Genomic DNA, 26831 nt, shown 5'->3' on the forward strand with positions numbered 1-26831 from the left:
AAACCTCTCCAGGCAACCAAGAATGCAACCACGCTCGCCAGGAAAATAGCACAAAGCTGGTCCTTCATTCCCTTAATCCTGATTGTCTCAGAGCTGTCGTGAAAATTGCTAACAGCGAATAAAAAGCTATCGAATCGAAGGCAAATCCTGAACAAAAATGGCGGCGAAACTTGTTTCGGTTTCCTCGCGTTATTTTCGCGTTATGCGCATGCTCGTTACGGTTCTCAAATGATTGACAGATTTCTTTACTGGGGCGATCATAGGAACCAGAAAAGCGGCGAGATCAAAGGTAGCTGCCAGTCCCCCCTGCCCAGAGCCCTTCGATTCTCGTGCCAAGGCCCCGCGGCTAAGAGAAGCGAAAAGGGCTATGGGGACGAGAATGGACTCTGTCCAGTTGGAACGTACGACATGTGCAAAGATAAATTAAGCTTCGATGTTGTGAAGAAAAGCCGTTTCATTGCCAAACTGAGTTCCAAGCTTCTACTTCCCTGGTTGTCCCAAGCCTCGACAACGGCCTTATTGTCATCAAAAGCATCGACTCTAGAGTTGAACAATTTGTCTCTGAAAGCCATTAACGCCCTGTCGACAGCAGTGGCTTCTTTAGCAGCGATCTTTCATAGCGGGGCTCCGGCGGCCGCCAAGCGGAGCCCCATACTCACATAGGAAAGAAAAGGAAACCCCTGAGTTGATTTTCTCATGGTTAATATGGCTAGCGGTATTGCTCGTGGGCGCGTACGCACGACGGCGACGACGACGGAGTCGCGCAACATGGCGGCCATACTCCAAATAATCGGTTGACAGAGACATGCAGCCTTGGTTTACCGTGTACTTCTTTGATATTGGACATCCATGTTATGATCAAATGACACCTGTCAAAACAAGGTATCCGCTGACCAGAATCGCGTGACCATATCGCGGGCTCAAGTTTACAGGTTATTGAGGTCACGTTTTTTTTTAAAGTTGACCGCTGACCAAGTGCTAGTCTTCGGTTGGATCGCAGGCTCATGTCAGCTTAACTTGTTGAAAACAGGGCAGAATTGTTCAGAAGCCGGTTAACGCTAACCCAGGATTAAAAGTTAACCGAATTATAACTTTTTCTGCTGTAAAAATGTTTTTTGCTGCTTTGCTTTGTGTATATGGTGATTAATAAAACTCAAAACAGAGGGCCAAACAATATACAGAAACCTCAAAATTCTACGTTTTCCTGGGTTAGCTTAATCGAGCTCTGAACAACCCGGTCCAGGAGCTACGCTTTTAGGCTGGCCTAAATCTATATATTACGAACTGTTCGTCAGTCCAATTATCAGATATTTCCTCACGACGAGGGGTTAACAAAATAGCACCCCAGCCTGTGGCAGAAGCATCGGTAGCAATAGACACGCGGACATGACGCTCATCCCGCCATGTCACCGGGTCATTCCAATCCTCCAAAAACAACCAATGAGAGATCTCCTCACGCAGCTCCCCCTTCATGACTATTAGTATCACCCAACTAGCGGACTAAAGCAAATCCTGCATTTTAATTGGCTACGCTACTAGAGGACTTTTAGTAATAGTCCTCGAGCAGCGAAATTGGCGCAATCGAGCGTGACGCTTTCTTTTGTTTTAGTCCCAAATAAATATTTCTTCAACTTGCATTTGCTAACTTTATTATTGCCTTATCTGTCCGACTAGTTGGGTGATACTAAAACAGTTAGAATCTTCGCCCTCAAGGGCCACGGGTCAATAGCCCATGAGGCGAAGCCGAATGGGCTATTGACCCGTAGCCCAGGCGGGCTACGGGTCTAATTGTTAATTAACCTATGGGGAATACGTCAGCCACCGGCAATGGCAGCATTCATCTACCTTCCAAACAGCTGGGCTGCAGGTATTGCTAAATCAGAGGAAACACATTTTCCAACCAAGTGCTACAAAGTTTTCACCGTAACCTTGGAATTCTTGAGTATTTCACGGACAAGTTGCAGAAACTTCTCTTCCTTTTCTAGCCTCAAGCAGAACACCTCCCGAGAGGAAGCCGCCAAGAAACCAAGATAGGGGATCACATTACTTGGAAACAATAGTGTCTTTTGCAAGCCAAGGATATAGCCCAACCTGACAAGACGGTAGGCGACAAGAAATATCGCTGACCTAGCCGCCGCCAGATGACGATCATTGGCGTTGTTCAAGGTAGCATATTCACCCTTATCGAGTGCCACCTGGAGTTCGCCATTACGGCGATCATCAGTCTAGAGCAAACAGGGAATTCCAGAAGCTCTAAAGAAATTACTAGCCAACAGACCAGTAGTATGGTAAACAAACGGGGAGATATTTCACCCAAAGGGAAGGGTATTATAAGTAAAAGTAATACCCGCCCGATTGAATCCCAAAGTACGTGCGGCTGTCTTCAGAAAGAAGAATGTGGTCATAGCCAGATTTATCGTCTAGGACCGTTTGGTAGGTGCCCTTGCTCACGTAACGCAGTACGTCTATCAGCCTGTCTAAAGAGAAAGGCATACCGCGCATCATGACATGGCCTTGTCTTTGTTGGCTCAACCGTAAGGGGAAGAACAATAAATGGAGGGTCAACCACACCTACTTTCCCCAACAACGAAATGGCCCCTGATTTCAATCGTGCAATGAGAGTGCCCTCCACAAAGGTCACAAAGGACTTGCATGATACATTGTTCTTAAACACCTTCATCGGAGGCTCATCTGAATCGTACGATTCTCCTTTAAAGCTACCTTTAAAATGCCTGAAAAACGGCTGAATCGAGACCTTGTCCCTCATCCATCAGAGAATTTGTGCTTGCTGCTGAGATGGGCTTTCCTGTGCGATGTACTGCTAATACTCGAAATGATTATGCAACTCCCCAGCTTGAAAGCAATTTGGGTCACGGAAAAACAACTCTAAATATCACCAATTAACACTCCCTTCTGTATTCTATGTAATCTATCATGGTCACAGGCTGTTATTGCTCCACCGACCTTGACGGGGTTACCATAACAATCAACCCAGGTCATTGGAATACAATTTCTTTGTCGTGTAACTCCTGAAGTCGAAGGTCAAAAGACTCAGATTTTCCCCAGCACTACATCTTTCCCTAGAAAAAGGGCAGTGAAATACACCTTAAAACACTTATTCGGCCAAAATCTAGGACCATCATGATTCAAAACCACCCCCGTCAAAGTCAGCAGAGAGATAACAGCTTTGACCAGCGAGGCTGGAGGGCCCTTGAATCAAGGATACCCCTTTTTCAAAATCGTGATAACTATGTTGACAAATTAGACGGAGTAAAATATACACTAGATTGATTTCAACACCAAAAATGCCTGTTTATTATTGCGAAAAAGTATTATTACGGCACGCAGTCTTACCAAGGTGCCTAACAACCCTTATAACACCGGTGCGATCTGAACACAACCTACTTGTCTGATTTGGAAGACGGTTTGGTATGACTGGACTTTCTATCAGGGCAGTTAGCCTTCTATGACCCCGCTTATTACAAAAATAGAATCGCATGTTGAAAGGACGTGAAGAACGTGCCACACCGGCACCTCTATCCTCCCTCTCCCGAGATTTCTTAAGATTTGATTTATCTACTTCACACAGAATGTTCAGGACCTTTTTGTGGTCCTTATCTCCTAGTCAGCGCATAACAAGATCTTTGAAGTGGTGTTTCCACGAATCCACCTTCTCCCTAACTGTCTGATAAAGGAGCCGATAGTAATTCTTAACATGGTTGCCGTCAGCGGCTTTGTTATGCAGTCTCCAGCCTCTCCAGAATTTCATACTTGTTACATTCTGACAACGGGCGGGTCGCATAGGTCAAAATCCGTTCTACGAGATTTTCAGGCGTCGCATTGGTAACCAACTCCACTGATTGCTTTAATTGTCTAACCTCCTCACGCTATCTCCGTAAAGAGACAAAGAGACTCTAAATCATCTCACAACTTGATGTGTAAAGCACTTAGTATTGTGCAGAGAAAACCTCATTGCTGGCCTCATGTATAACAGAGGAACCCGCTTCCCTCTCGCTTTCCCTCGTATAAACATCCTACGGCAAGTACACCCGAAAAGAGAAAATACAAATAAGAGGGTCCAGCGGCTTTCAACTAGTTCAACTAGACGCCAATAGCTAGTTCACCAACCAGCCCCATTAAATAAATCGGGTACCCCGCTTTTATCATTTGTAAACATCCAACAGCCACACCAGCCGAAGGAAATAACACAAACAAGCGAGTCTGCGACGTTCCCCTAGTTTATAACTAGACGCGAACCGCTAGTTCACTAACTAGCCACCGTCGAAATAAGTCGGCCACCTGGCTTCTACCATTTGTAAACATCCAAGGAACACATTAGTCGACGAAATAATACAAATAAGCAAGTCCTCGGCGTTCCCCTAGCTAAAATAGACGCCGACCGCTAGTTCACCAACTAGCCACCGCCGAAGTAAATCGGCTATCTCACTTGCACCATTTGTAAACATCCAACGACCACATAAGCCGAAGGAAATCATACAAATAAGCGAGTCCGCGGCGTTTCCCTAGTTAAACCAGACACCGACCGCTAGTTCACTAACTAACCACGTCGAATAAATCGACGACCCTTGCAACAAGTTTCGATAACAAATTGTTTCCCGTCCCAAATCCTTCCAGCAGTCTCTCAACTTCGTTGTATGAGAAAAACCTAAAAGAGTCGACAGACAAAGAAGTATACCTCGAAGCGTCAAATAACGACTGAAAGACCACTACCTTCAGTTCCCGAGGTTGAGCCACGTTCTCATTATCATTTTGGCCCACTGGCGGATTCACGACTGGTACCACAGGATCACCGAGTGGCTGAACTTCAGGTTCTGCAGGTTGATCAACGCCCATAACGAACTTGTACAAGAAAAGAAAAATCGCGTGTGTAGTATCTCAATACGAAAAGAGTTCACCTATTCGTGGCTCCGCTGAAAACTGAGCTAGAATAAATTATTTTCGCGCCAAACCAGAATTTATCATCAGCAATTACATAATTGCACGTGAGACTGCTCAAATAGCCATGAAATACCCATTATTATGTGTATTTCAACTTCACATATCATTATGAGTAGCGTTCAATGTCATTACAGTCGTTATCGGTGCAAGCTAAATTTTGGGATCTAAGTCGGTTTGTTCTGAAGGAGCATTAGGTACAACAAACAACCTACCTTGAATTAAACTATAGTAACTGTAATTGTTTAGAAACACTTTTATTTTGCAATGACCCGTGACCCACAATGCTGATGTCGAATATATATGTGGGACAAATATTGTACAGCAAACAGCTAGCTTAAGCGGAACTTGAGCAGAACTTCCTTTCTTTTCAACTTCTCAATTTCACAAGAGATGAATGGCGCAAGAAATCAATAGGTTTTGGTTTATCTTTAGGCAAACTGGATTCTTCCCGTTTTACTTTCCCGCCAGAAAACTCATAAACATGCTTTGATTTAAAATAAACTTGGGTTTTGAACTTGGGACAAACTGTGAGTTAGTTAAAGTAAGACGATTAAAAAACGTGTATGCTTTATATCAACTTACTCTGTCCACAGTGTTGACACCTGCACCGTGTTGTAACAACAGTTTGACAACAGACTCGCGTCCATACCAGGCTGCTAAGTGCAGAGGCGTCAATGAAAACTGCAGAAATACAAACAAAAAAATCAATGTCACGAAGGCAACTTGATTTTTGCAAACCTGGTCGTTCCTAGCCCTCGCTTGAAAAGAGAGTTGCACCACTTAAGGTTACGGTATACCTTTAGGTATCTCACGTTCAAGCGATATAGCACGTCCGGTTTAAACTGTAGATACAGTTTGAACCGGACGCGCTATAGCGCTTGGACGCGAGACTCTTCTGAAGGTGCTCTAAAGCCGGTATACGATGACCATAAATGTACAGGTGGTGAGTACTGGACAACCCTAAAGAATATTGATCATAAAGGGTTAATTTATCTTAATTAATCAACTTCAAAATTAAGGATCAGTTGTGTTTCACTTGGCCACCAACGCACAACAGCAATTTTCTTTATAAACTAAAGGCAAAGTTCGGTTAGACACGAAGATTTTCAAAATGGCAGTGACACAAAACTAGCCGATTGTGTTAGGTCATCAGGCAGTGGTATCGGCTTTTAATTAAATTCACCTTCCTTTCAAATCTGATAATATATCTAAAGTACTTTAGATTTGGGATATTTCAGAATTGTTTTGAACGCTGTTTGCGTATCCAGAATTAATAAAACAAATGGACTGCGAACTTCATAGCATTATCGGCCTTTTTTACTGTCTTGACGCTATGATTTCTTTCCTCCTCGCGTTTTGGCTTCTATCTTGACGATTTCAGTGCCGCTATTTTGTTTTCGAAAAACAAATCATATATTGCAAAGGAAATTATCTCCACTTCTAATGTCAAGACCCTCTGGATTTTTCGGCTATCTTTAACTGGTATACGTATAAACCGCATCAAACGAATCCCGCAGGATTTCATAAATGAAAACAAAATAAAGTACATTTACCATGTCTGCTTGGTCAACATCTTCCCCGTTTTCAAGCAGCATTCTAACAGTCTCGCATTGTCCTCTGATTGAGGCTTTGTGCAAAGGACTTCTTGATGCCTTTACAGTAGTTTAAAAGAGAAACATGTTATAAAAATGCAAGATTTGAATCATAAATACCTCTTATTAAGGGCCCATTTATTTTTTTAACCCGTTGCTAAGGAAAATTTATTCTCATACAAGTAACCTCGTCATTTTTACTTAGTTCAGACCTACATCATGTGTTTCAACTTTTTCATGATCAATAACACCAGTGATGACGTCATCAGTCCACGCCCTTGGTCATGTGACTACTTCTGAAAAAAATGCAAAGGCTCCTGGGCAAATTACTTTATCAGGATTTTTTCATTGATCTAATATTTTAATTTTAATCCTCGTTACGCTATGCATAGATTTTGTTTCATTTCTTAACGTCAGATTTTGAGATTTTCTGTGTGAAACACACACAGAAAAATAATCTAAAACGTAACTGAATTGGCAAGTTATGAGTTTTTTTTTTATTTTCTAGGCTCAGGCTTTCGAGCGCGAAACGCTTGGGCGATAACTCAAACGAGGATCCGTATAACTTACAGCACGGGCCGAGAGGTATTCTCGCAATTTCAAAACCTTTTGGTTTAATTTTTGGCAGTTTTATGAAAACAAATTTGCCGCCTTTGCCGGGTCGGTTCGTCTCAAGAAATACTTTACCCCTGGCCTTGAAAAGGCTTAAGACTTCGGACAAAGTTTTTGTTCTTCGCTGATTACAATTCGATAATTAAAAACAGCGTAACCAGACTTGCTTTTCAGTAATAAGCACTTTTAACTTTTAAAGGGTTATGCTGTTGCTATGGTAACCTTTTTGCGTCACGAAACTCGCCATAATTTGCTTAGCAATGATTAGGCAATTGTTTTATACCATCAACTGATAAAGGGTAGTAACATTGATCCATGAAAGAAGAAGCGCTGAAATGCTGGAAAGCGTTGTGAGCCACTTTAAATCTTGAGCATAGGTAGACATTTGTTAATATCCTCGCAATCTGACGCTATGTTTACATTTAACGTGTTCATTTTGATTTACACCTTACTTACTTTTGCATTTTGAGCTCTAATCATCCAGTTCATATCGTGGGTCTTGTTCTAAAACCATAAAAAGAAGAGACGTAGGTACATTTTGGTCACTGCCTGCTCTAATTATTGAAAACCTGCAAAGAACTATCAAGTTTTGTTGCTAAAACCTGACGAAAACAATAACTTCTGAAAATCAGAACAATGGGGATATGACCTTTTCTTTTACGAATGATTAATTTTATATGATAACTGCATGTAGCTAAAGCTGATTGAATCATTTTTGCTTGAATTCTGTACATGCTTAATACATGTGGTCAAGGCTTGCACTTAAAGCTAGGAAGGTCTTCCTTGGTTTTAAATGTTATCCATGTTTGAGATGAATTTCTGACCTTTTGGCCTAGACTTGGAAGGTGACCTTTGTAGTAATAACCACCACTGTTTGCAGTTACACACTTCAAATCCACCTACGATGCAACAAAAATAATGTTATTTAAAATAAGAGGTATGATACAATTCATCATTTAATACAAATTACGTGCTTTTCCGTTCGAGAGAACGCAGTTCTAATTGGGTAATGCGGAAAAATGTGAGTTTTTGTGCATGTATCTTTCTATGGACACCAATTTGTGCAATATTGCGGACTTTCGAGTGTCGAGGTAGCTTATTGTGGACTGTAGCGGATACGTTGTTTATTTAAAGATGGAAGTCAGTGTTAATGACATTTTCATTTTGAAAACCTTGCACACATGTCTTCACGAAATGTGTACGACTTTTCGTACGAACAGAAAACTGTAGTTTGGCTGCGTGTTGTGTACCCTCTTCTCTTCGACCAAAACCAACGCTGCTTTCTGCTGAATAAAATTAAAGGAAATGTGCAGCTTCACTTCGCTGGCCTAGATTTCTGTACGCAAATTATGTAAACCCAACGAAACTATTTACAAAGGAAAAGAGTTCAAACTCCCACAGGATTGCTTTGGTACACCAACATGTCCTCCGTTTCATTGTTTTGGAAGTGAAAATGCCCCGGAGCTGTTCCCCCAAAGCCAAGGCGATTCAAAGTCGCGTTCGTAAACAGAATAATTCTCCTAGTTTTGGTAATAAAAGCACGTCGTCTCGCATACCGACGGAACAGGCATCGTTTGTGTCGATTTACACAGTCAGTTCAAAACATGGACTGCGGACTACCAACTTGGTATAAAACACGTACTTAGGTATAAAACGCGAACTAAGCATTACGGACTGGGTATAAAACACAGAGTCATTTATAAAACGCGGACTGCAGACTAAATGCTGCCCACCAACTGTAGTCCGTGTTTTTTAATTGACCGGTCGTAACTAATATTTAGCGCTTATTAACTGAGCTTAGTCGGTCTGTATGGGAGAATCTTAACCGAGGTCGCGACTACAGACCGAACACAGGGAGGTCTGTACGCACGACCGAGGTCAAGATTCTGTCATACAGACCGACTGAGCTCGGTTAATAAGTGGTCTATTATATGGCAAACAAGAAAAATTAAATTCGTTTAATGTAACTGGTTTGTACTAACTGACGTTTTGCTTGCGAACGGTGATGAGCTGAATTTAATTCTGCCAAAATTTGCTTGTCCTCTTTAATTTTTTGCTCATCAGGCTTTTTGGCACTTCCATAAATAAATATTGTCAGATGAAATAATCAATGATCTTGCATTTTAGTTTGCAACTTTTTCAATGCAAAACATTACCGATCTGGATGCCGGTCTAGATTGGAAAGTCTACACCGCTTTCAATATCGATTTAAGCCAATCAAATTCGTGAATTTGATAGTTCTCAGTCCTTGTGAAACAGAGCCATATAATAATATGTGATTTCATGTATAAACCAGAAAAGCCTCTCGTATGCACGTACTTTGCGATCAATTCATTTGTTTTCGCTCCTGCTGGAGGAAGGCCAATTTCACGCCTACCTAAGAGCTCACGCACGAAATGCTGCTCCTAGAATTTTTGCCTTTTTAACATACCAAACCTACTAAAACTCGAACGCACTCTTTAATCTACGATTACTACTAGTACTAAAAGCAATTACGTCATACATGATATCAACAGCTGGCCTATGCTTCAACCTTAGTCCTGCTAGAGGGGGTTCATACCAAAACAAAAGTACATTGTAAATACATAATCAATCACAAGAAATACAAGTAACTCAATAAGCCAGTCTTACTTTGAATATTGAACTCTTTATTTCACGACTGGAAGTTTGATGTGAAAAAATCAAATCAAATTAACAATCACAGTTTGTACTTACTTTGCCATGGTAACCAAGCCTGTAAGTACCTTTAGTACCATTCTCCCATGAGACAGTCGCGGCACTTGCTGGGTTTTCCTTCCAATTCATGATTTTCTTCACGGTACCAAATGTCCCTATTCCGCCATCTTGGTTGTCATATTCCCAGTCTGGACCTCTTGTAACTTTAGCACCAGTATAAATGCCTCTTGCTTGAATTTTAATTTCCTTGCTTCTTCTTCCAACAGAAATTCTGCATCAATGTGACAAAATATAGGGTATGAAACATTTGAAAATAAAACTGACTGCTTCAATTCTATAAAAATATACTTCAGACCTGATTGATTTTGATCAAGATCACAATGCTAGGGACACTTACTGTTACGAGGTGGAAGATGCTCAGCTATCGTCTTCACTCCCATTCCCATATGTGACATACACGTATTTTTAAAAATCATTCCTAAAATGTACTTATACAGTCGAACCTCCGGCTGCGACCACCTCTTGCAAGCGAAAGTTTTCCAAAATCCCAAAAGTTTCCAAGTCAAATCACTATATTTGGAACCTCTTGTTAGCGACCACCTCTCGTAAGCGACCGCGACCACTTTCAGAGCTAGAAGATCCAAATTTTCTTTTGTTTCTAACCTAACGTAAACGATCATTTAACAGATAACAGAGCGGAAATTGGATAATAAGGTGTTGTAACATTTCCGCATTTCTGGATGGTACAAGAGACGCAAATCTCTCAATGGGAAGTACAAAATTTTCTCAAAATTGACTTTTCATTTGAATAAAACATTTAAAACACGGGGCAGGTCGCAGCAGTTACCATATGCTAATGAGACAAAATTTCCTTCCAATATGGTCAAAGCTCTCGTAACCGACCACATAGGCTTGACATTTTGGGTGATCGCTCACGAGAGGATCGACTGTATTTGAATGATGATATTATCATTCACTTTCCTCTTGGCTATGAGTAGTATTGTATAGAAATGTGTATTACCATTGTCACTACAAAAACAATAAAGAGAAATATATGTACATCTGTATGTGGTCTGAACCCATCTCGTTTAACTGTAGCACTATCGGAACTTTGTTTTGTCAGAAACAAAACACTCTATATTATATCTAAGTTTTATCAAAAAGTGACTAAGCAATGATATTTAGTTGTGGCTACTAAGCATCACGTAGTAACTTACCCATGGACTCTTGGAGAATCTTTCCTCTGAAAGACATGTTGTATGTCATGCTCATCTGCCATGTAACATGATGTACATAGGTTCACTGCATGATCCTCGCAGTCTAAACAGCTCCAACGTGTTCCTAAAATAGGAGTCTGCTTGCAGGCAACGCAAGCTAAACCCACATGTTTTACACCTGCATTGATGATGATGAACAATACCAAGTCAGGTAAAACTACTAACAATTCCCAAGAGATTATAACCTTTACAGTCAAGCCCATTGAAAAGTTCCAAGAAACACAAATCAGTATCATAAGACCTCAACATTTACTATCTTTGTTTGAATGTTACTATTAACACACATACTTGATGCTTTATACATTACTGATCCCATTGCTGTAGCAGGATGCAGGATGACAGTGAACATGACATTAATTTCATCACACTTTCACTAAAAGTGAGGCTGTAATATATATAGACAGCAATGTCACCAAAATACAGCAAATGGTACAATCTTAGTTTTTGGATATTTAGAACGGCCATCATAGACATGAGCTTAACCATGTCATAATTATCTCGAACCCACAGCAAACAACAACACCAGCAACAAGAACAACAAAAACTACAGCTGCAACAACTAAAACAGAATGTTGACTCTAACATAATTTAATCTTAATTTTAAAAAGTTTTTATCACGCAAGATCCCCTCAATGTAATTATTTATGCAAAAAATGGCCTTACCCGCAGGAGAACTATCCAACACACATAGATCAAAAGCGCCATCATGTCCTGCTCTATACAGCTGACATAGTCCTATGTCCCACTGAACTAATGCCATGTTATCTGGTACACTGGAAGAATCCCCTCCGAGTTCAACAACTGTTCCAACAAAACCTTCTTTGCCATCAGTTTCATCTACATTCCAGCTGGGACCACAGACAACACGAAGCCCTGCACTGTAAGACTTGGTACCTTCTGCATACAGGGACAAAATAATTCAACAACAAAAGTGACAACACTAACTTCACTATAGTTTCAATAAACAGTTAATAAGTAAGCTGGGATAACTGATTACATGAATTGAAGAATAATTTAGATGTTCAATAATATTTAACTTACATGTACTGTACTCAGCTGCCAGTTTGGTGGTTTAAGCCAATTTTGAGTGTCGGTTTGCAAGTACTTTAACATTTATCTGGCAGTTTACGGTTAAGAACTTATTGCACAGTTGTGGGAAATCAAAACTTTAGCTCGGCATAAATTTAGGCACAGACAAGTTACTTGATTGGCAGGAAAATTTACTTGTCCCGGACAACTAAATGGCCCTTTTCTCAAGCCCTGTGCCATCTGTGGATGTGGTTTTTCTAAAGCTTGCAGCAGTAAAATGAATAAAATTACAAAAAAAGAAAAACAACTTAAGAAATCAACTCACGCAAGTGTTTTGTAAAATAGCGTCTGCATGCCAAGTAGTCCTCTTTGTCAATAGTTGTTTTCAAAGTTAAGGACTCGATGTCAAATTTTCTTCTGATTTTCTCAGTCACAAGGCAACTCTCTGCTACTTCATTCAGCTGACCTGATTGGTAAACAGCCCATAGTCTTTCTAGAATGTCCAATGTACAGCACTGTACCACGAAAATCAGACTGCTTGACTTAATCAGTTTTACGTGCAGACCGGTAAAAGCCCCTAATAAAAAAGAAGAGAAGGCTTTCAGCCCTTCTTGCGTGGAAATGTCATTGGTTTCAAGATAATCCATAGCTATTTTCCTCATAATTTGTGGAAACTCCTGTTGTCTCTTAGAATGGTTCTGTGGGTTTCTGGTAGTAACACTTTCTACATTGATTTCCATGGGCAAACTTCCTGTAGAAGTAGGCAAAGAAATAATTTTATGTCAATGCTAATCATCTCGTATTTGTATGTGTTTTCTGTGTTAGAGGCTTAATTGATGCATGTAGCCTCTTCCAGGCATTCAGTTAGTTGGGGCCAGCGCAGAAAATGGCAAGTGAAAAATAGGGGAGAAGTGTGGCGATAAAATTTCTCTCCCTGCACTACTCCCCTATTTTTTTCTCTGGCCGTTTTTCGTGCTGCAACCAAACAACTGAACGCTTGGAAGAAGCTAGAGGGCATAGACACACAGAGTGGCTTAGCAGGTAATTTTCTTTTTAACAAAGCAGACAGGAATTGTATACTAGTTGACCACAACAAAAACCAACCAATCATTTTATTTTGCCAGATTTACAAGAAAAGAAAAAAAACTTCATCAAAGCAATAAAGCTCTCTGCACGCATTGCAGGCCTATGATGTGGGAGCATAAAGCTCGCTGCACGCATTGCAGGCCTATGATGAGGGAGCATTGAAGGGGTGAGTGCAAAACCATGCTAAGTGACGATTTGGGTGAAAAAAAAAAATTTCGCGAAAGGGCTTGAATTTTTGCATGTGGTCTTCAATGTAATAGAAAAACGTGGTCCTGTATTTTTGTCGCTGGTTTTTGCTTCGTTTATAAAGACGCCGCTAGGAAAACCGAGTGGTTTTTCTGCATACGCAATATCTCGAAAACGAAGCGAAGCTTAGCGGAAAAACTACGGGACATTGTTAAACATACCTAAACAAAACTGCATGCGAAATTTGGAGCGTTTTCGACAAAGTTCACTTTTGATTAAAATACCTAGCGCCCTTTTCCCGCCGAGGTCTTCAAATAAACGAAGCCGGGCCTTTGTTATGATAAACAGAGCCGACCCTTTGTTATAATAGCCAAGCCAAGCCTTTGTTATAAGTCGAAGTCTCGCCTCGGTTTATTATAACAAAGGATCGGCCCGCTGCAACCGCAAGGACTAGTGTTAACATCTGGAACTTACTTTGGTTATCTGGGACAATGGCTATCTGCACTGAACAAATAAACATCAAATAAGCACTTTTCCAAATACAGCAGCGTCTTAAATGGCTAAAAAATCATGAGATAAATACATATTTTTCGACCAACGCGATCGTAGCTTTATGTCACGCACCGCCTAACAGATTAACAAATTAACCCTTCTGCGCAACGCACGGGTCTCCATACATCTGCATGTCTGCTGGTCCCAGAAGTTCAAATCACTACAAATCATGCCGATATGAAATAAAATCAACGCAACCTGGATCACAGATCTATGTTACAATCGATCGCTACTTGTTGGCCATTATTATCTTTAAATGAAAAAAGCCGAAACAATCTAGTTACCAGTTCGAGAAACGCGAGCAGAACGTGATGGCAATGCACGCCGGGAAGGGTCTTTACACCTCGTGCGCGGGAAAACATGGCGGTCGATATAAGACAAATTTTATAAGTCAAAAACCAGTTCTCGCTCTCCAAACTTTGACACTAGCAACGCTTGGCAAATGGGCCACAACTCACGAGAGGGTATTTTTCTTGGGCAAGGACTGCTCTTGGACTTTGCTGCCTGGCTCGATCTGACTTCGAACGCCGATAACACGATAACGGTATATCAGCTACCTTCGAAGTTTCAGAACACATTTTGATTCTTTACAACATGCTGACGACTTACGGGTTTATCGAGGCTTTATGATGCCTCTCAACCACCAGGCAGGCATACAAGGTACTTTAACACAATGCTTAAGATATTAGTTGACAGAGCTCTAATGCGGCACATCTCTTTTTTGTTCGATGGTATTTCGTTTGCCGCTCGATCGATTCACGTGTTGTGCTCACGTCACAATAACCGATGTAAACAATCTGTTCCCAGATTTCCGCTCTATATATGCTGTGAGATTTGATTTTGACTTCACACACTATAAACAGTCTGCCTGTTTGCTGTTCAACAAATAAACTCCTAAAGACATGGCTAGGAAAAGCCAAGTATTTTTGCATACGTTATAACTCGAAAACGAAGCAAAAACCAGCGACAAAAATACAGGGCCGCGGTTTTCTATTACATTGAAGACCACATGCAAAAATTCAAGCCCTTTCGCGAAAATTTTTTTTTTTCACCCAAATCGTCACTTAGCATGGTTTTGGACTCACCCCTTCAATTAACTTAATTGGGCAAGAAAACTACACAGAACAGTAAGAAAACTAAACAAGCTGAATTTCAAGCTCAGAAGATAGAAAAAAATTAATACACTTTTACTAAGTCAGCATTAAGCATTATAATAAAAAAAGTACTAATTTTAAGAAATGTTTAGTCATAGCTAATACTTAAAGGAACAGAAGGATAAACTTTTTTAATTCTTCGTCCAAATTATTCCAAACAGAAGGACCAAAGAAGTGCGAGCTAAATTTGCCATTGTTAGTTCTTACACGATCGATACAGTAAGTTGATTTTGATGCTAGCCTCTGGTATACTAATAATTAGTGTTTAGATGATATACGTGAGAAGAAAATTAATTGTCAAAGGTCTTAGTAGTAAATGATGACCTTTTACGTCTCCTTGCCTTTAAAATTACCCTAGCGAGTCAAGGGCGTATTCTGATTGATGGTTCTGTCCTTAAGACTTGGGTCACAAGAAGGATTAAAGTCAAACCTCCCCACAATGGCCACCTTAGGGACAGAGGAAAGTGGCTGTTGCAGAGAGGTGCCCATTATGGGGAGGTAGGGGTGTGATATGACACTATTTTTGGGGGGTGCAAAATTTTGTACCTTTAAAAATGCTTGTTTTAGCATGTAAATACATAACACTATCAAAATTTATCTATAAAACAGAAACTAAACAGAAACAGAGACTAAAGACGTGCTAAAAAGAAGGTTTTGTATACACCACTCTTCAGTTGTTAAACTGGCTGTTGGCAAAAGGTTATTTTTGGCAGTTGGGACGTGCCTTAATGGCCATTGCCGTTGTGGAGAACTGGTCGTTGATTAAATGTATGGACTGTCCACCAGGATAAAAAAGTTGCAGTGGCCAACGTAGAGAGGTAGCCGTTAGAGAAAATTTGACTGTATTAACGTAAACACCAATAGACACACTACTCTGGAAGACCCATCTTTCGTTTGCTTGCTTTTTTTCTTTCGCTGACACAAATAATGTACAATGAAATATAGCACTAGCTCTGAAACAAATTTTCCTTTGAAGTGTAATCAGCTGGACAAAATGTCCAGTCATCCAAAGATTTGACTGGACAAAACCAATTTTTGACCAGACACTGTCCGTTGACCGGCCATTATTTCAAACCCTGATTTAACACCAAAGATCGCATCATTACTCTTTGACAGCCTTTGGTTTGAAAAAATTGTTTACGACCCATCGACTGACTGACTGACCGAGTGAATTTCATGTCTTCCCTAATCAACTGCCATAACTCATTCTCACTACGCTATCACTCGTTAAAATGGGCAGTACAGTGTATGAAAAGACACCAGATCCATGATTTCAATTAGTCCTAATTGAGAAAATATAGGACTGGAGTGTGGATCAAGTTTGAAAAATGTAATTATTCGTACTGCCTTTGACAGGTGTGGAATAAAAATTTTGATTGGCTTCTTTGCTTCTTGCTTATTGTAATTTAACACAATGGCATGGTGCAGTCGGTGGAACATATTTTTGACTCACTCACAATCACTCATCCTTATCGTCCCGGCTGGGATGATGACTAGCATGAGTTGACTAGTAGATAGTTCAGAGGGCCAGTAACTAAAATCAACCAAACAGATTGCTTCATTGCCAGTCCATTGTTTTCTAAGTATTGGATTGCATATGTGTACACGTACTACTAACAATAGTTGAATTAATTTATATTTAGTGCATGTGTGTAGTAAGTAGTTTCCCTATACATAATTATGTACATTCAAAAAATTTTAACATTCAGTGTTATTGGCATTGTTACAATACACACCCACACACATACATACATACTTTATTGGCTCGTCCCCAAGGGGCTTTTCAGAGTCAATTTTACATTACAAAATTAAAAACTAAGTACATGACAATGATAAAAGAAGATAAAGGTTAATAAAATTAAATAAAGCAGTCATTAAGAAGCTTTTGCCTGAGAAAGCGGTTGAAATCAGTCACGGATGGACTAAGTTTGAGAACAGACTGCAACTCATTCCACAGAGAGGTCGCTCTATATTGAAAGGTCCTTTGGCCGCTAGCAGTGCGAAAGAGTGGTATGTTCAAAAGTTGAGAGTTTCTGGTATTCCTTGTTGAGACGGCAGATCTTCTGACGAGCTTACATGTCAAATACTCTGGAGCACAACTTGCCAGAACAGCAAAAACGAAAATAAAGTTGTCTGATTGGTAGCTAGCGCAAGTCTTTTAGCAAAGGAGTTATGTGATTGAATTTTTTAGTGCCGCACAAAATGCGACAAGCAAAATTCTGTAGCTTGTCCAGATTAGCTTGGGTAGTATTGCTCCAAACAGAAGAGCAATAGAATAATAGACCTAAAACAATAGACCTAAAACAATAGACCTAAAACAATAGACCTAAAACAAGAGACCTAAAACAAGAGACCCCAGTATGAGGCTCCGGGGAATAACTACAGAGTTTGTGGGGTTTATTCCCCAGAGCCTCGTGCTGAGGTCTATTGTGTTAGGCTGAATTTTAATATATCGAAATTGGTCTATTTACTAAACACTAGGGCATTTATAATAATAATTAAGGCGCGCTTATCAAAAATATGCTTAACGCGGTTAATTTGGCCTAATCGTGACATGCATGAGGATACAGAGGAAATCTGACACCAATTAGATGCAAAGTAGTTTTCAGCATAAAAATAAGGCTAGCCTGTCATCTTTCAATTAATTAACATGATCAGAATTCAGTAATTTTACAGCATGGGTCACATGTGTGAATGGTAACTAGTACAATTTTTGATAATATTTTACCATAATTATTGCTATTTTTTTTCTGTTAGCATTAAAGAACTCGTACAACATTGGCATTAAATGAGCTCAATTCGTCCATCAGAATTCTTCACAGAAAACTGGCCACTAGTTTAGCACAATAGTGAGTGGTTTCCCTAGGTTGACTGCCACAAGGCGAAGGGTAAATACTGAGTGAAGTGCTGGACAAAAAAGGTACTTGTTATATATGCATGAGTAAGTAATTTCCAGAATGGACTGGAACAGACCGGATATTATTCACAGTATTCACACTTGAATCAAGTGTCTGCCCTCTAAAATGTACAAGGTTACTACAGTAACTACGTACGATAATCACTCAGGTAAACCTTACTGTAGCCTGCAGAACAGGCGTAATTTTTTTGCGTATTTTAGACGAACAGAGGCGAAAGCGAGGCTAGCACGAAAAAAAAAAAAGCCTGTATGCCTACCATTGTTCAAGCTATTCCGACCCCAGACACACCCTAAATGACCAGCCACTCACAGTTACAAAAACAGTGGTAATCATGCTGCGTTGTAGGCCAAATCTACAAACTTCCAAGGCCTTGTTTTCATCCCTAAAATGGAGAAATTACTTCTTTGGGACTTAAAATGGAAAGAAAAACACAAATCAATGTTTAGGTGGCCTCAGAGTGGAATATCAAGGTGTATAGAGTCCTCAAACCTTTCTGGTGAAGAATTTTTCCTTCAACCGCTGCGAAAGCATGACGACGGTGCGCTTTCAAGTGAGTTTTGCTAACAGATCGCGGATTTGAAGCAGCTTCCTGGTCTTTAGAAAGCAAAAATGGTAATGTGCAGTATTACTTTGAAGTTGAAATCAACTTCTGGAACCATTGGTAAGGCCACAGCTGATAAAATGACTGCAAAAGTCGTCGGTAAAAACTCAAGCTTTTGCTTTAGCATGAAAATTTATTGGAACATGCGGTTCATGTAGCGAAGCATGTCTGCAAAATTTTGAACATTTTTTTGGCTTTTAGACAGGCTTCTTTGTCTCATCAATGTCTTCAATGAATATTTGTTACTGAACTTCCTGTCATGTTTCTTTCCTTTGGTTGTCTTTATATGGGAATTTTAGATTTTAAAAGTGAACAATATATTTGCATGCTGGATTTCTGCATAATTAATTTACAGAGACCTCTGAGGTTTGTTTGTTTAGTTTATTCGCTTCGTTCAAATATATTTGTTTGAGTTTTATTCAGCTATTACAGAACTCCTGAGGAAAGAACTAAGTGGGCACTAATTTAACACAGTTGAAATTTGATTTACCTCAATAAAATTGGCTTGTTTTCCCATCTTTTGATTTTCATTCGCTGCACTGTATTATTTTCATCGCGTGGCCAAGAAACTGTCTGATTTCTTGTTTTTCAATTGGGTTTCACTTGTTTTCTTTGCTTTTATTTTTCCGATGTTTTCTCAAGTGTCATTTGTCATAGTAAAAGAATGGAAAATTCAGTTTTATTTGGTTTCAATTTGTTGTCCAAATTTAATAACTCATTTTTGCACATTCAATTTTCTCGGCTTTTGTCACCTGGCAAAGAAAAAATATTATTTCTTGCAGTTTAATACTGCGCATATGATTTATTTTTGTGCTTCCTCTCGCTCTGAAATATTCCAAAAAATGACAGGGAATTAGGGTGGGTCGCAAGCAATTTCATGTAGGTGTCAATGGGTCAAAAGGCAGGGAGGATGGAGGTACATTCAGAAATAAACGAAGGGCTTTTGGAATACCTTCATCCACAGAACAAGGTGAATAGATGATGTGACTGCCACGTTGTATTTGAAAAACATTCGAGGATCATGGGATGTAAAGTAACCAATTGGGTAGCTGCATTCATATTTGAATACCGGAGCGGCTTGAACAATGGAAGTCTTCATTAGAACTTCATTGTTAACACATACCTGTGGCTGCATTTTTTAAACAATACAAGACACATTGAAAGGGCTGAATTTTTGAGGTTATCTTATTTCACAAACATGACAAAAATCCATGATTGAGTACAAAAAACAGTCAATTTGTAATAATGGTATGTAGTTAATTGCTTGAACTAAAATGATATTTGAAAAAAGTCTAACTTTTGCAGGCTCATAGAAAGATTTATTAGTGCATAAATTAACTTTCTTTCATTACACAATTTGCACCTCGCCCATCCTGGTATATCTGTTAAAGTGCCACTAGCCCCCAACTTTTTTCCTTAATAAAATCTATTAGTTTCCCTGATGACTTCAGCGAAAAAATTTTCTCACTTGATAAAATCCCTGCATTTCTACAGGCATTTGAACTTGTAATTTCTATGTTCATGACCACGCAAAGTGGGATCTGGGTCAGGCTACCAGAGATGTCACTTCGGAAACTGGGCCAAGACACTCAAGAGAATTTTGACTGAGCTTCAAGGGCTGTCAAAACATTTTTGGGTTACTTGTGATTCATATTTTATCAAAAATGGACAAGAACTGGAAAAGAACTGTATCACCAAGCATTACAATTCAATTCCATTTCGAAGTGCAGGTCACCAGTCGAGATCGCTGCATGGTAAGTCAGGCCAGGATCGACAATTTGCTGGTCCATTTGGGTTATAAAGGTGCAAATGATGGCTGAAGAGTTAACTTACAACTCTCAAAGAGTTATAAAGATGTCAATGGACATGAGGGGTTGGTAATAATTATTTAACTTTACGGAACATGCAGATTTCGGAGTGTCAAAACAGTCATTCTTAGATTCAAACTTAATTTCCCCCAAAATACAAGCTTAAAGTGGGATGGAGTCAAGGTCCAATTCTGCCTAATTCTCCAGATCAATGATTGAAAATAGTTTTAACATAAGAAATAAGCAGAGATGTTGGCAAACAATATCCAAAGGTGAGGTAACTTTTCACTTTGTTTAAAATTGTTGACTGACCGTAGTATTTATATTCATAGTCAATTACTGTGTATGAACAGAAACATCGCAAGCTTGCGATGTTTAATTGCATCGCAAATTTGCATATTTCGTACAAGTAAATCCTGGAAAATCCTTCGACAAAATCTTGAAAAGAGGTTCAGTATAGTATCAGTTAAATGAATACATTTCTACTTTGAACAGTGTTATTTTGAAAAGTCTATTTTATGTACGCTAATAACCTGGGAGTTCTCGACTTCTTAGTTTGCGTTTCGGTTGACTGACAAGCGCATTCTTCTTTCACAACAACAACCTCTGTTGGTAGCAATAGAGTCGAATCTTAATCATTTGTTTTACTTTCCTCATATATTTATTAATCAATGCTTGATCCATTCTAAGTTTGTAATTTAGATATATTTCATGCCTCACTCAAAGACGAAGCTCAAAGAACAAACAATTGACAAATGTGTATTCTGGAATGGCCATTAAGAAACATGTGTGGATTACCACCTCTGGTGTGCATGTGTTTTATTAAAATCCACAGTACATAGCTACATGTAGTTCAGCAGTTTGAAACCTCGACAATCGTAATTGCCAGTCTGTATCAGAAATGTTTCATTTTTTAACTGCGCGGCCATGGGCCGAGCGCGGTTCATGTTCTACCTGTGGTTCATTTTATTTTATTTTTTTTGTTGGAGACCAGACCCAAACTCTCTCTCCACCAAATTTTGAATAACGCAACCTGTGATGTTTATTCGCCAAAAGCTGTTCAAAAATTAATACATGGACAATGTTACGGACATTGTTTTCTTTATTGTGTGTAAAATATTTTTTCTTTCGGTTTTATCAAAGCATTGGATTCCGAGGGAATAATAAATACGCTAAAAAACGGTATTACGTCAGCCATGGAATGCGCTGACATTGCAGCTTTCACTTTCGCTATGTGACAAATAAGATCGTCTTTACTTTGCAAGTTTATTTCACCAGGAGCGACATTCTTAGTTTTCCGTGTGTTTTTCGTATTTTTAGACAAGAGAAGTGAATTGTCGTGCTGTTTTATTAAAGCGAGTTCATAGATTAAAAGGAAAATTAAATATTTGCAAGCCAAGCAAAGAACGTGTCAGAACATGCAAGGATTACGTCATTGGTAGGGAAAACCACCGTACTAAAGAAAGCCGTGGATAATGCAATTCTTGAATTATGTGACTCGTGTGGTTACTTTGCTAGCTCTTTACTTATTGAAAAACCAATTAAATTTAATCATGACTTTTAAGAAAGAAAGCTGTCGTTAATAGCGCATTATCGAATCGTTCGTATTGTTCATGCCCATACATATCCCGAAGAAAGTTCCAGATTAAGACCATTACGTTATCAGAGATTTCACAAGGGCTACGACTGATGGTGCGGAGGGACTAAAACACAGGGGTCATTGTTTTACCAGTACTGGAACAACCCTAGCCCCTTCCTAATGCTAACCTTAGACCTAAGTACTACACTAAGACAATGTTTTAGGCCTAAATACTACACTAAGACAATGTTTAGGCGTAAGGTTAGTATTAGTAAAGGTTTAAGGTTGTTCCTGTATAGGTATAACAATGACCTGACCTGTGTTTTAGACCCGCCACTGATGGTGCAATAATACAGTTTGTGTTGATGAAGTGATGTGGTGTCTACAGTAATAAATGAATCATCAAGGATTGCCTTGCAATGTGAACTGCGTTGCGACTGAAGTGCTAAGAAAACAGTTAAATTTTAAAAGCGCGCTTATATGATCTAACAGATCTTCTAATTTCAACAGGATTCTACTAAATGTGCTCCACAGTAACGGACAGTTTTGTTACCATGGCAACATACTGGGTTCCAGATCTCCCCAATATTAAAGGCTTTTCTGGCCACATTTGGCCTTTCATTTTGAGATTTGCTAATCGTGTCTCATTTGCATGATCCAGCAAGCATATAAATATGTTAGCTTGAGTTTGTGGCCTCATTTAATGTTTTTTGAGCTGAAAATCATTAACATATTGAAATCAAGTGGGTGGGGACTGGAAAAGAGTGAGTTACCATGGGGACAGAATCTTTTATAGCCGTAGGCGTGTTTCCTGTAGAACTATTAGCCTATCAAGTTTCAATGCTCTGTGCTGCAAATTGGCCAAGATAGCTCTATTTATCTAAAAATGATAGATTTGGAAAGCATGGTGAAATCTTTAAGGTTGGCCTGGTTAAAACGACTATTTAATGATTCAAATGCAACATGGAAGACGTAGTTACTTCATCTGTTAGAGCCCGCAGGAGGGCTGTTCTTTCTAAATTGTAATTGTGAAGTTTCTGACTACATGATATCTTCTCAATTTCACCACGCACTTTTGTTATGGTGGTTGGAGTTCCGCGAATCTTTTGCTTCAGAAAGTGATTGGAAAAATATTGTTTGGAATAATAAAGAGATTCAAATAGACCACAAGCCGGTTTATTATAAAAATTACTTTAAGTCGGGAATCATTTACATACACAATCTTCTATTTAACTTAAATACAATAGACTCCTATAACTATTTTTTGAACAAAATTGACAAATTAAAAGCAATTTTCTACAATGGGCGGGCCTCTGTCATTCTATACATTCACATTTAAAAGAAATCAGCCTGGATACACCAATCATACCTCCATCACTTATAACTGAAAATAAAATATTCAATATTAAAGACAAAAAATCAAAAGATTATTACTCGCTGCTAGTTTCAAAAAAAACAGCTCAACCTACTAATATTATCCACAAATTAAAGGGTGATTTTAATTTCACAACCCAACAATTTAGAGAAATCTTCTCGTTACCACATTTAGTTGCACTGGAGTCATATGTCAAGGCTTTCCAATACAAAGTGATTAATTCTATTCTCTACACTAACAGCAAACTATACAAAATTGGATCTAGAATTAATGGTGTATGTACTTTTTGTAATTATGAACCTGAGAATTTATTCAGCTTTTCTGTGAATGCCCTCACTCCAAAACGTTCTGGACTGATTTCGAATCGTACTGGTACCATCTATCGGATCAGCCAATCCACCTTTCTGCACAAAACGTTTTATTTGGAGTTTTATCCAAACAATGCCCTTTATCAAATTTATTTAACTATTTCATTGTACTTGGAAAATTATTTTTGTGGGACTGCAGAAGAAGCCAAACACTTCCTAAAATTCATGGACTGCAATCAAAACTTAAGATTAAATATGAAACTGAAAAAATATTAACAAGAAAAACTTCTTTGAAAAGAAACGGGTGCTCTGGCACTCCAATTTAATTGCATGCCCAACCTCGAGCAGAAAATCGATGGTAACAATAAATCAACCTTACAGAAAACGACTACACCACCAATTTTGAAAGCATGCTGGCTGGAAATTACCTGAAATCATCCGTGGTTTACCAGGCAACAGTGACAACAGAAGACAGCAGGCCAGCTCAGACTTATGTCGGACTCACTGAGAACTCTTTTAAAAAAAGATTTGACAATCACAAATCTTCTTTTAACGACCCCGACAAGATACTCAGTAGAGAGCTCACTAAGCATGTTTGGTATTTGAAGGAAGCAAAGTTGAAATTCAAAATCACCTGGAAAATTTTACAACAAACCTCTTCTTATAGCCCTGCCTCAAACCGATGTAATTTGTGCCTGTGGGAGAAATATTTTATCATTTGTAGACCTGAACTAGCGACCTTGAACAAGCGTAATGAACTGGTAACTTCCTGTAGGCACGCAAACAAATTACTCCCGAAGAACTTTAAGCCTCCCATCAGTGCCACGAGCAACAAAGTGACGGCCGCTTCTTGGCGTTTTCCAAGTGTCTGTGAAGGGGATTTAGATGAAGTTTTGAACAACTAGTAGATTTGTACTAAAACAATTAATTAGATTATTCGCCATCGATTTCTATGCGTGATAGCTAATAATCTAATTGTTTAATCTGCACATACACCAGCCACACATAAACGATCTCCATGAACTAATATATACTGTCACGAATGAAGACAAACTACATAATTTGGTAGAACACCTATATTTCGACTGCCTACAGTACATCAGGGTAAATGAGCTGCTACAACCGCACGCATCATTCTACTTTTAAAAGTAACAACCTTGACAAACGCGCGCGAGCGACTAATCTACCGCGCGCGCTAACACAAGTACACGATAAGTTACGTGCATCCTAAACGCTAGACTTTCTAAAAGTCCTTCCAATAATTCTTCCTTGGCCTGTTGGTTTCGCCGTTGGAAAGGACTTTTCCCACTTGCAGCGCGCCAAATTTTACCGGTGGATTTTTCCACCGGTGACGTAAATACACATTAACCAATGAACTATACGTCATGACGTCGCGCGCCATCAACGACACAACTCTCAGAGCAAATGTCTGCTGAGTTCAAGTACTGTAAAAATCTTTTTCATTTAGCTTTAGCTTTTGTTCTCGGATATACTTAAGGATATGAATTTTATGGAAGCAATTGAATATGGTCTATCCAACTTAATTTCAAGTCTTCGAAAGAAGGACAGGGAAAAGCAATAGAAGGCTATTTATCCGACCAATACGTGTTTGTTTACTTAATACGGGCACGATCTGAGCTCCTGCGTGATCCGAATCGTTTGAAAGAATTGAGTTTGGACCTTTGAAGAAGAACAGAGCCGTTCTTGCAATTTGTGCAATTGCTGCACTTTTAGTTGATTTAATGAATGACCAAGTTTCGGCATCGCAGCAAATTTGCATCGGCCGTTTTACCGTGCTGAAAGCAGTCGTCGATCGATGAAGGACTTTTGGGAATAGTGCATCTATTCTCTCCCGTTCGTTGCGACTTCGATACTCAACGTTATTAAATCAAGAGAGCTTTACAGAATTAAAATTCTCCCGACTAATTTCGTCTTCTTTAGTTTATTCGGATTCTTGTCGATAAAAGCTAGATCTACATAAGTTTATAACATTTGTCAGGCAGCTCTCTGGTCGATGGCTGGTTAATCTAGACTAAAACAAATAATTCTTGATCGGTTTAAACAACGTTTTGCCTTTTCAGGAGGCGTTACTCAACGGAACAGCTTTCGCCGTTTGTCTGCTGACTACATACTGCACTGTACACAAATATATTCATTTGAGTTAGGGAACAGTACTCGTAAACGTTTTGATGGCAATCATTTTCTGCTTTCGCGACGACCGCGCGCGGAGCACATGAGAAGTGCGAAATGTCAATCATGTTTTTCGAGCCAAAAATTTACATTCTGATTCACATTCCTGCAAGTAAAACAAGTCGACCTCTCGCTCGAGCTCACCCTCGCGACTTCGTCACACGAAGATTACCTTCTCGCTTCGCTCGAGGGAGATAACTAAGTCGAGGTTTAAGAAAAGGTCGACTTGTGGCAAGTCCACCTGAACGCCTGTTCTGAACAAAGAAAACGTCATTGTCATTAAGCCAGTAAGGGCGCAAAGTGTTCAGTTTATGGGCCCATTGGTCTTCATTGTCCCTAAGTTCTTCCTCACGGTTAAAGCTTGCAATTGACCTCCCTCGGGGACTCAGAGGTTTTCTTTCGAGTAAATTCACTTTTTCTCTGCGTGTTATACAATTTCATTGTCCCAAAGAATTTAACAGAGCCAAGGCTGTAATTCCCAAATTTTTTCTCTCTCATCCCGGCCCTTTAACGTTTTAGCACGGGTGAACTTAACAGTTTTGTATTTATTCAAACGCTCCATGAAATAAATTGAAGGAATAATAAAGTTACATTTTGAAACTTTACCGACAAAGAAAATTTTAACCAAAAAAGAGAATAAATTCGATCACCCGCCTCAACCTACGTGTATTGGGCGGTGGTCACACGTTCAATCGCAATGCAATTTTGAAACAGCCTGTCATCCGCTTGCACAAATTGATTATGCTTACAGTATCTGTGATCTTTAGATAAGAATAAAAAATTAAGATTAATATGTTCTTTGAAAGAATCTCGTTTTCCATTTTAACACTAAACGAATCCATGAGATCAGGGATAACGGAGGCATCTAACGAAAACTCTAAAGGTTGGTAGAAAACGAGACTTTACAATGTTACCATTGATTATAACCT

General features: G+C 39.3%; 1 protein-coding gene, 1 long non-coding RNA gene and 1 pseudogene across 2 annotated transcripts in view; all 3 read right to left on the reverse strand.

The window, feature by feature from the left end:
* Positions 1-12452, reverse strand: part of LOC110044641 (E3 ubiquitin-protein ligase MIB2-like) — a 42288-nt gene extending 29836 nt beyond the window's left edge. The window contains exons 1-7 of the mRNA XM_089271145.1: positions 11780-12452; positions 11057-11234; positions 9879-10110; positions 7988-8062; positions 7620-7667; positions 6513-6611; positions 5542-5640 (exon numbers count right to left, since the gene is read on the reverse strand). Coding sequence (XP_089127271.1) covers positions 5542-5640; positions 6513-6611; positions 7620-7667; positions 7988-8062; positions 9879-10110; positions 11057-11234; positions 11780-11876 — 828 coding nt within the window. The 5' untranslated portion in view covers positions 11877-12452. The remainder of the gene's footprint in view (positions 1-5541; positions 5641-6512; positions 6612-7619; positions 7668-7987; positions 8063-9878; positions 10111-11056; positions 11235-11779) is intronic.
* The window catches only part of LOC149105204 (uncharacterized), a 182747-nt gene that overhangs the window by 93970 nt on the left and 61946 nt on the right, over positions 1-26831 (reverse strand). The gene's annotated exons all lie outside the window — the stretch shown is intronic.
* On the reverse strand, positions 1908-4854 carry LOC149105207 (uncharacterized; annotated as a pseudogene).

This window comes from Orbicella faveolata, unplaced genomic scaffold (genome assembly GCF_042242905.1).
Source record: "Orbicella faveolata isolate gen_17 unplaced genomic scaffold, um_ofav_v1 contig_34, whole genome shotgun sequence".
NCBI classification, from domain to species: Eukaryota; Metazoa; Cnidaria; class Anthozoa; order Scleractinia; family Merulinidae; genus Orbicella; species Orbicella faveolata.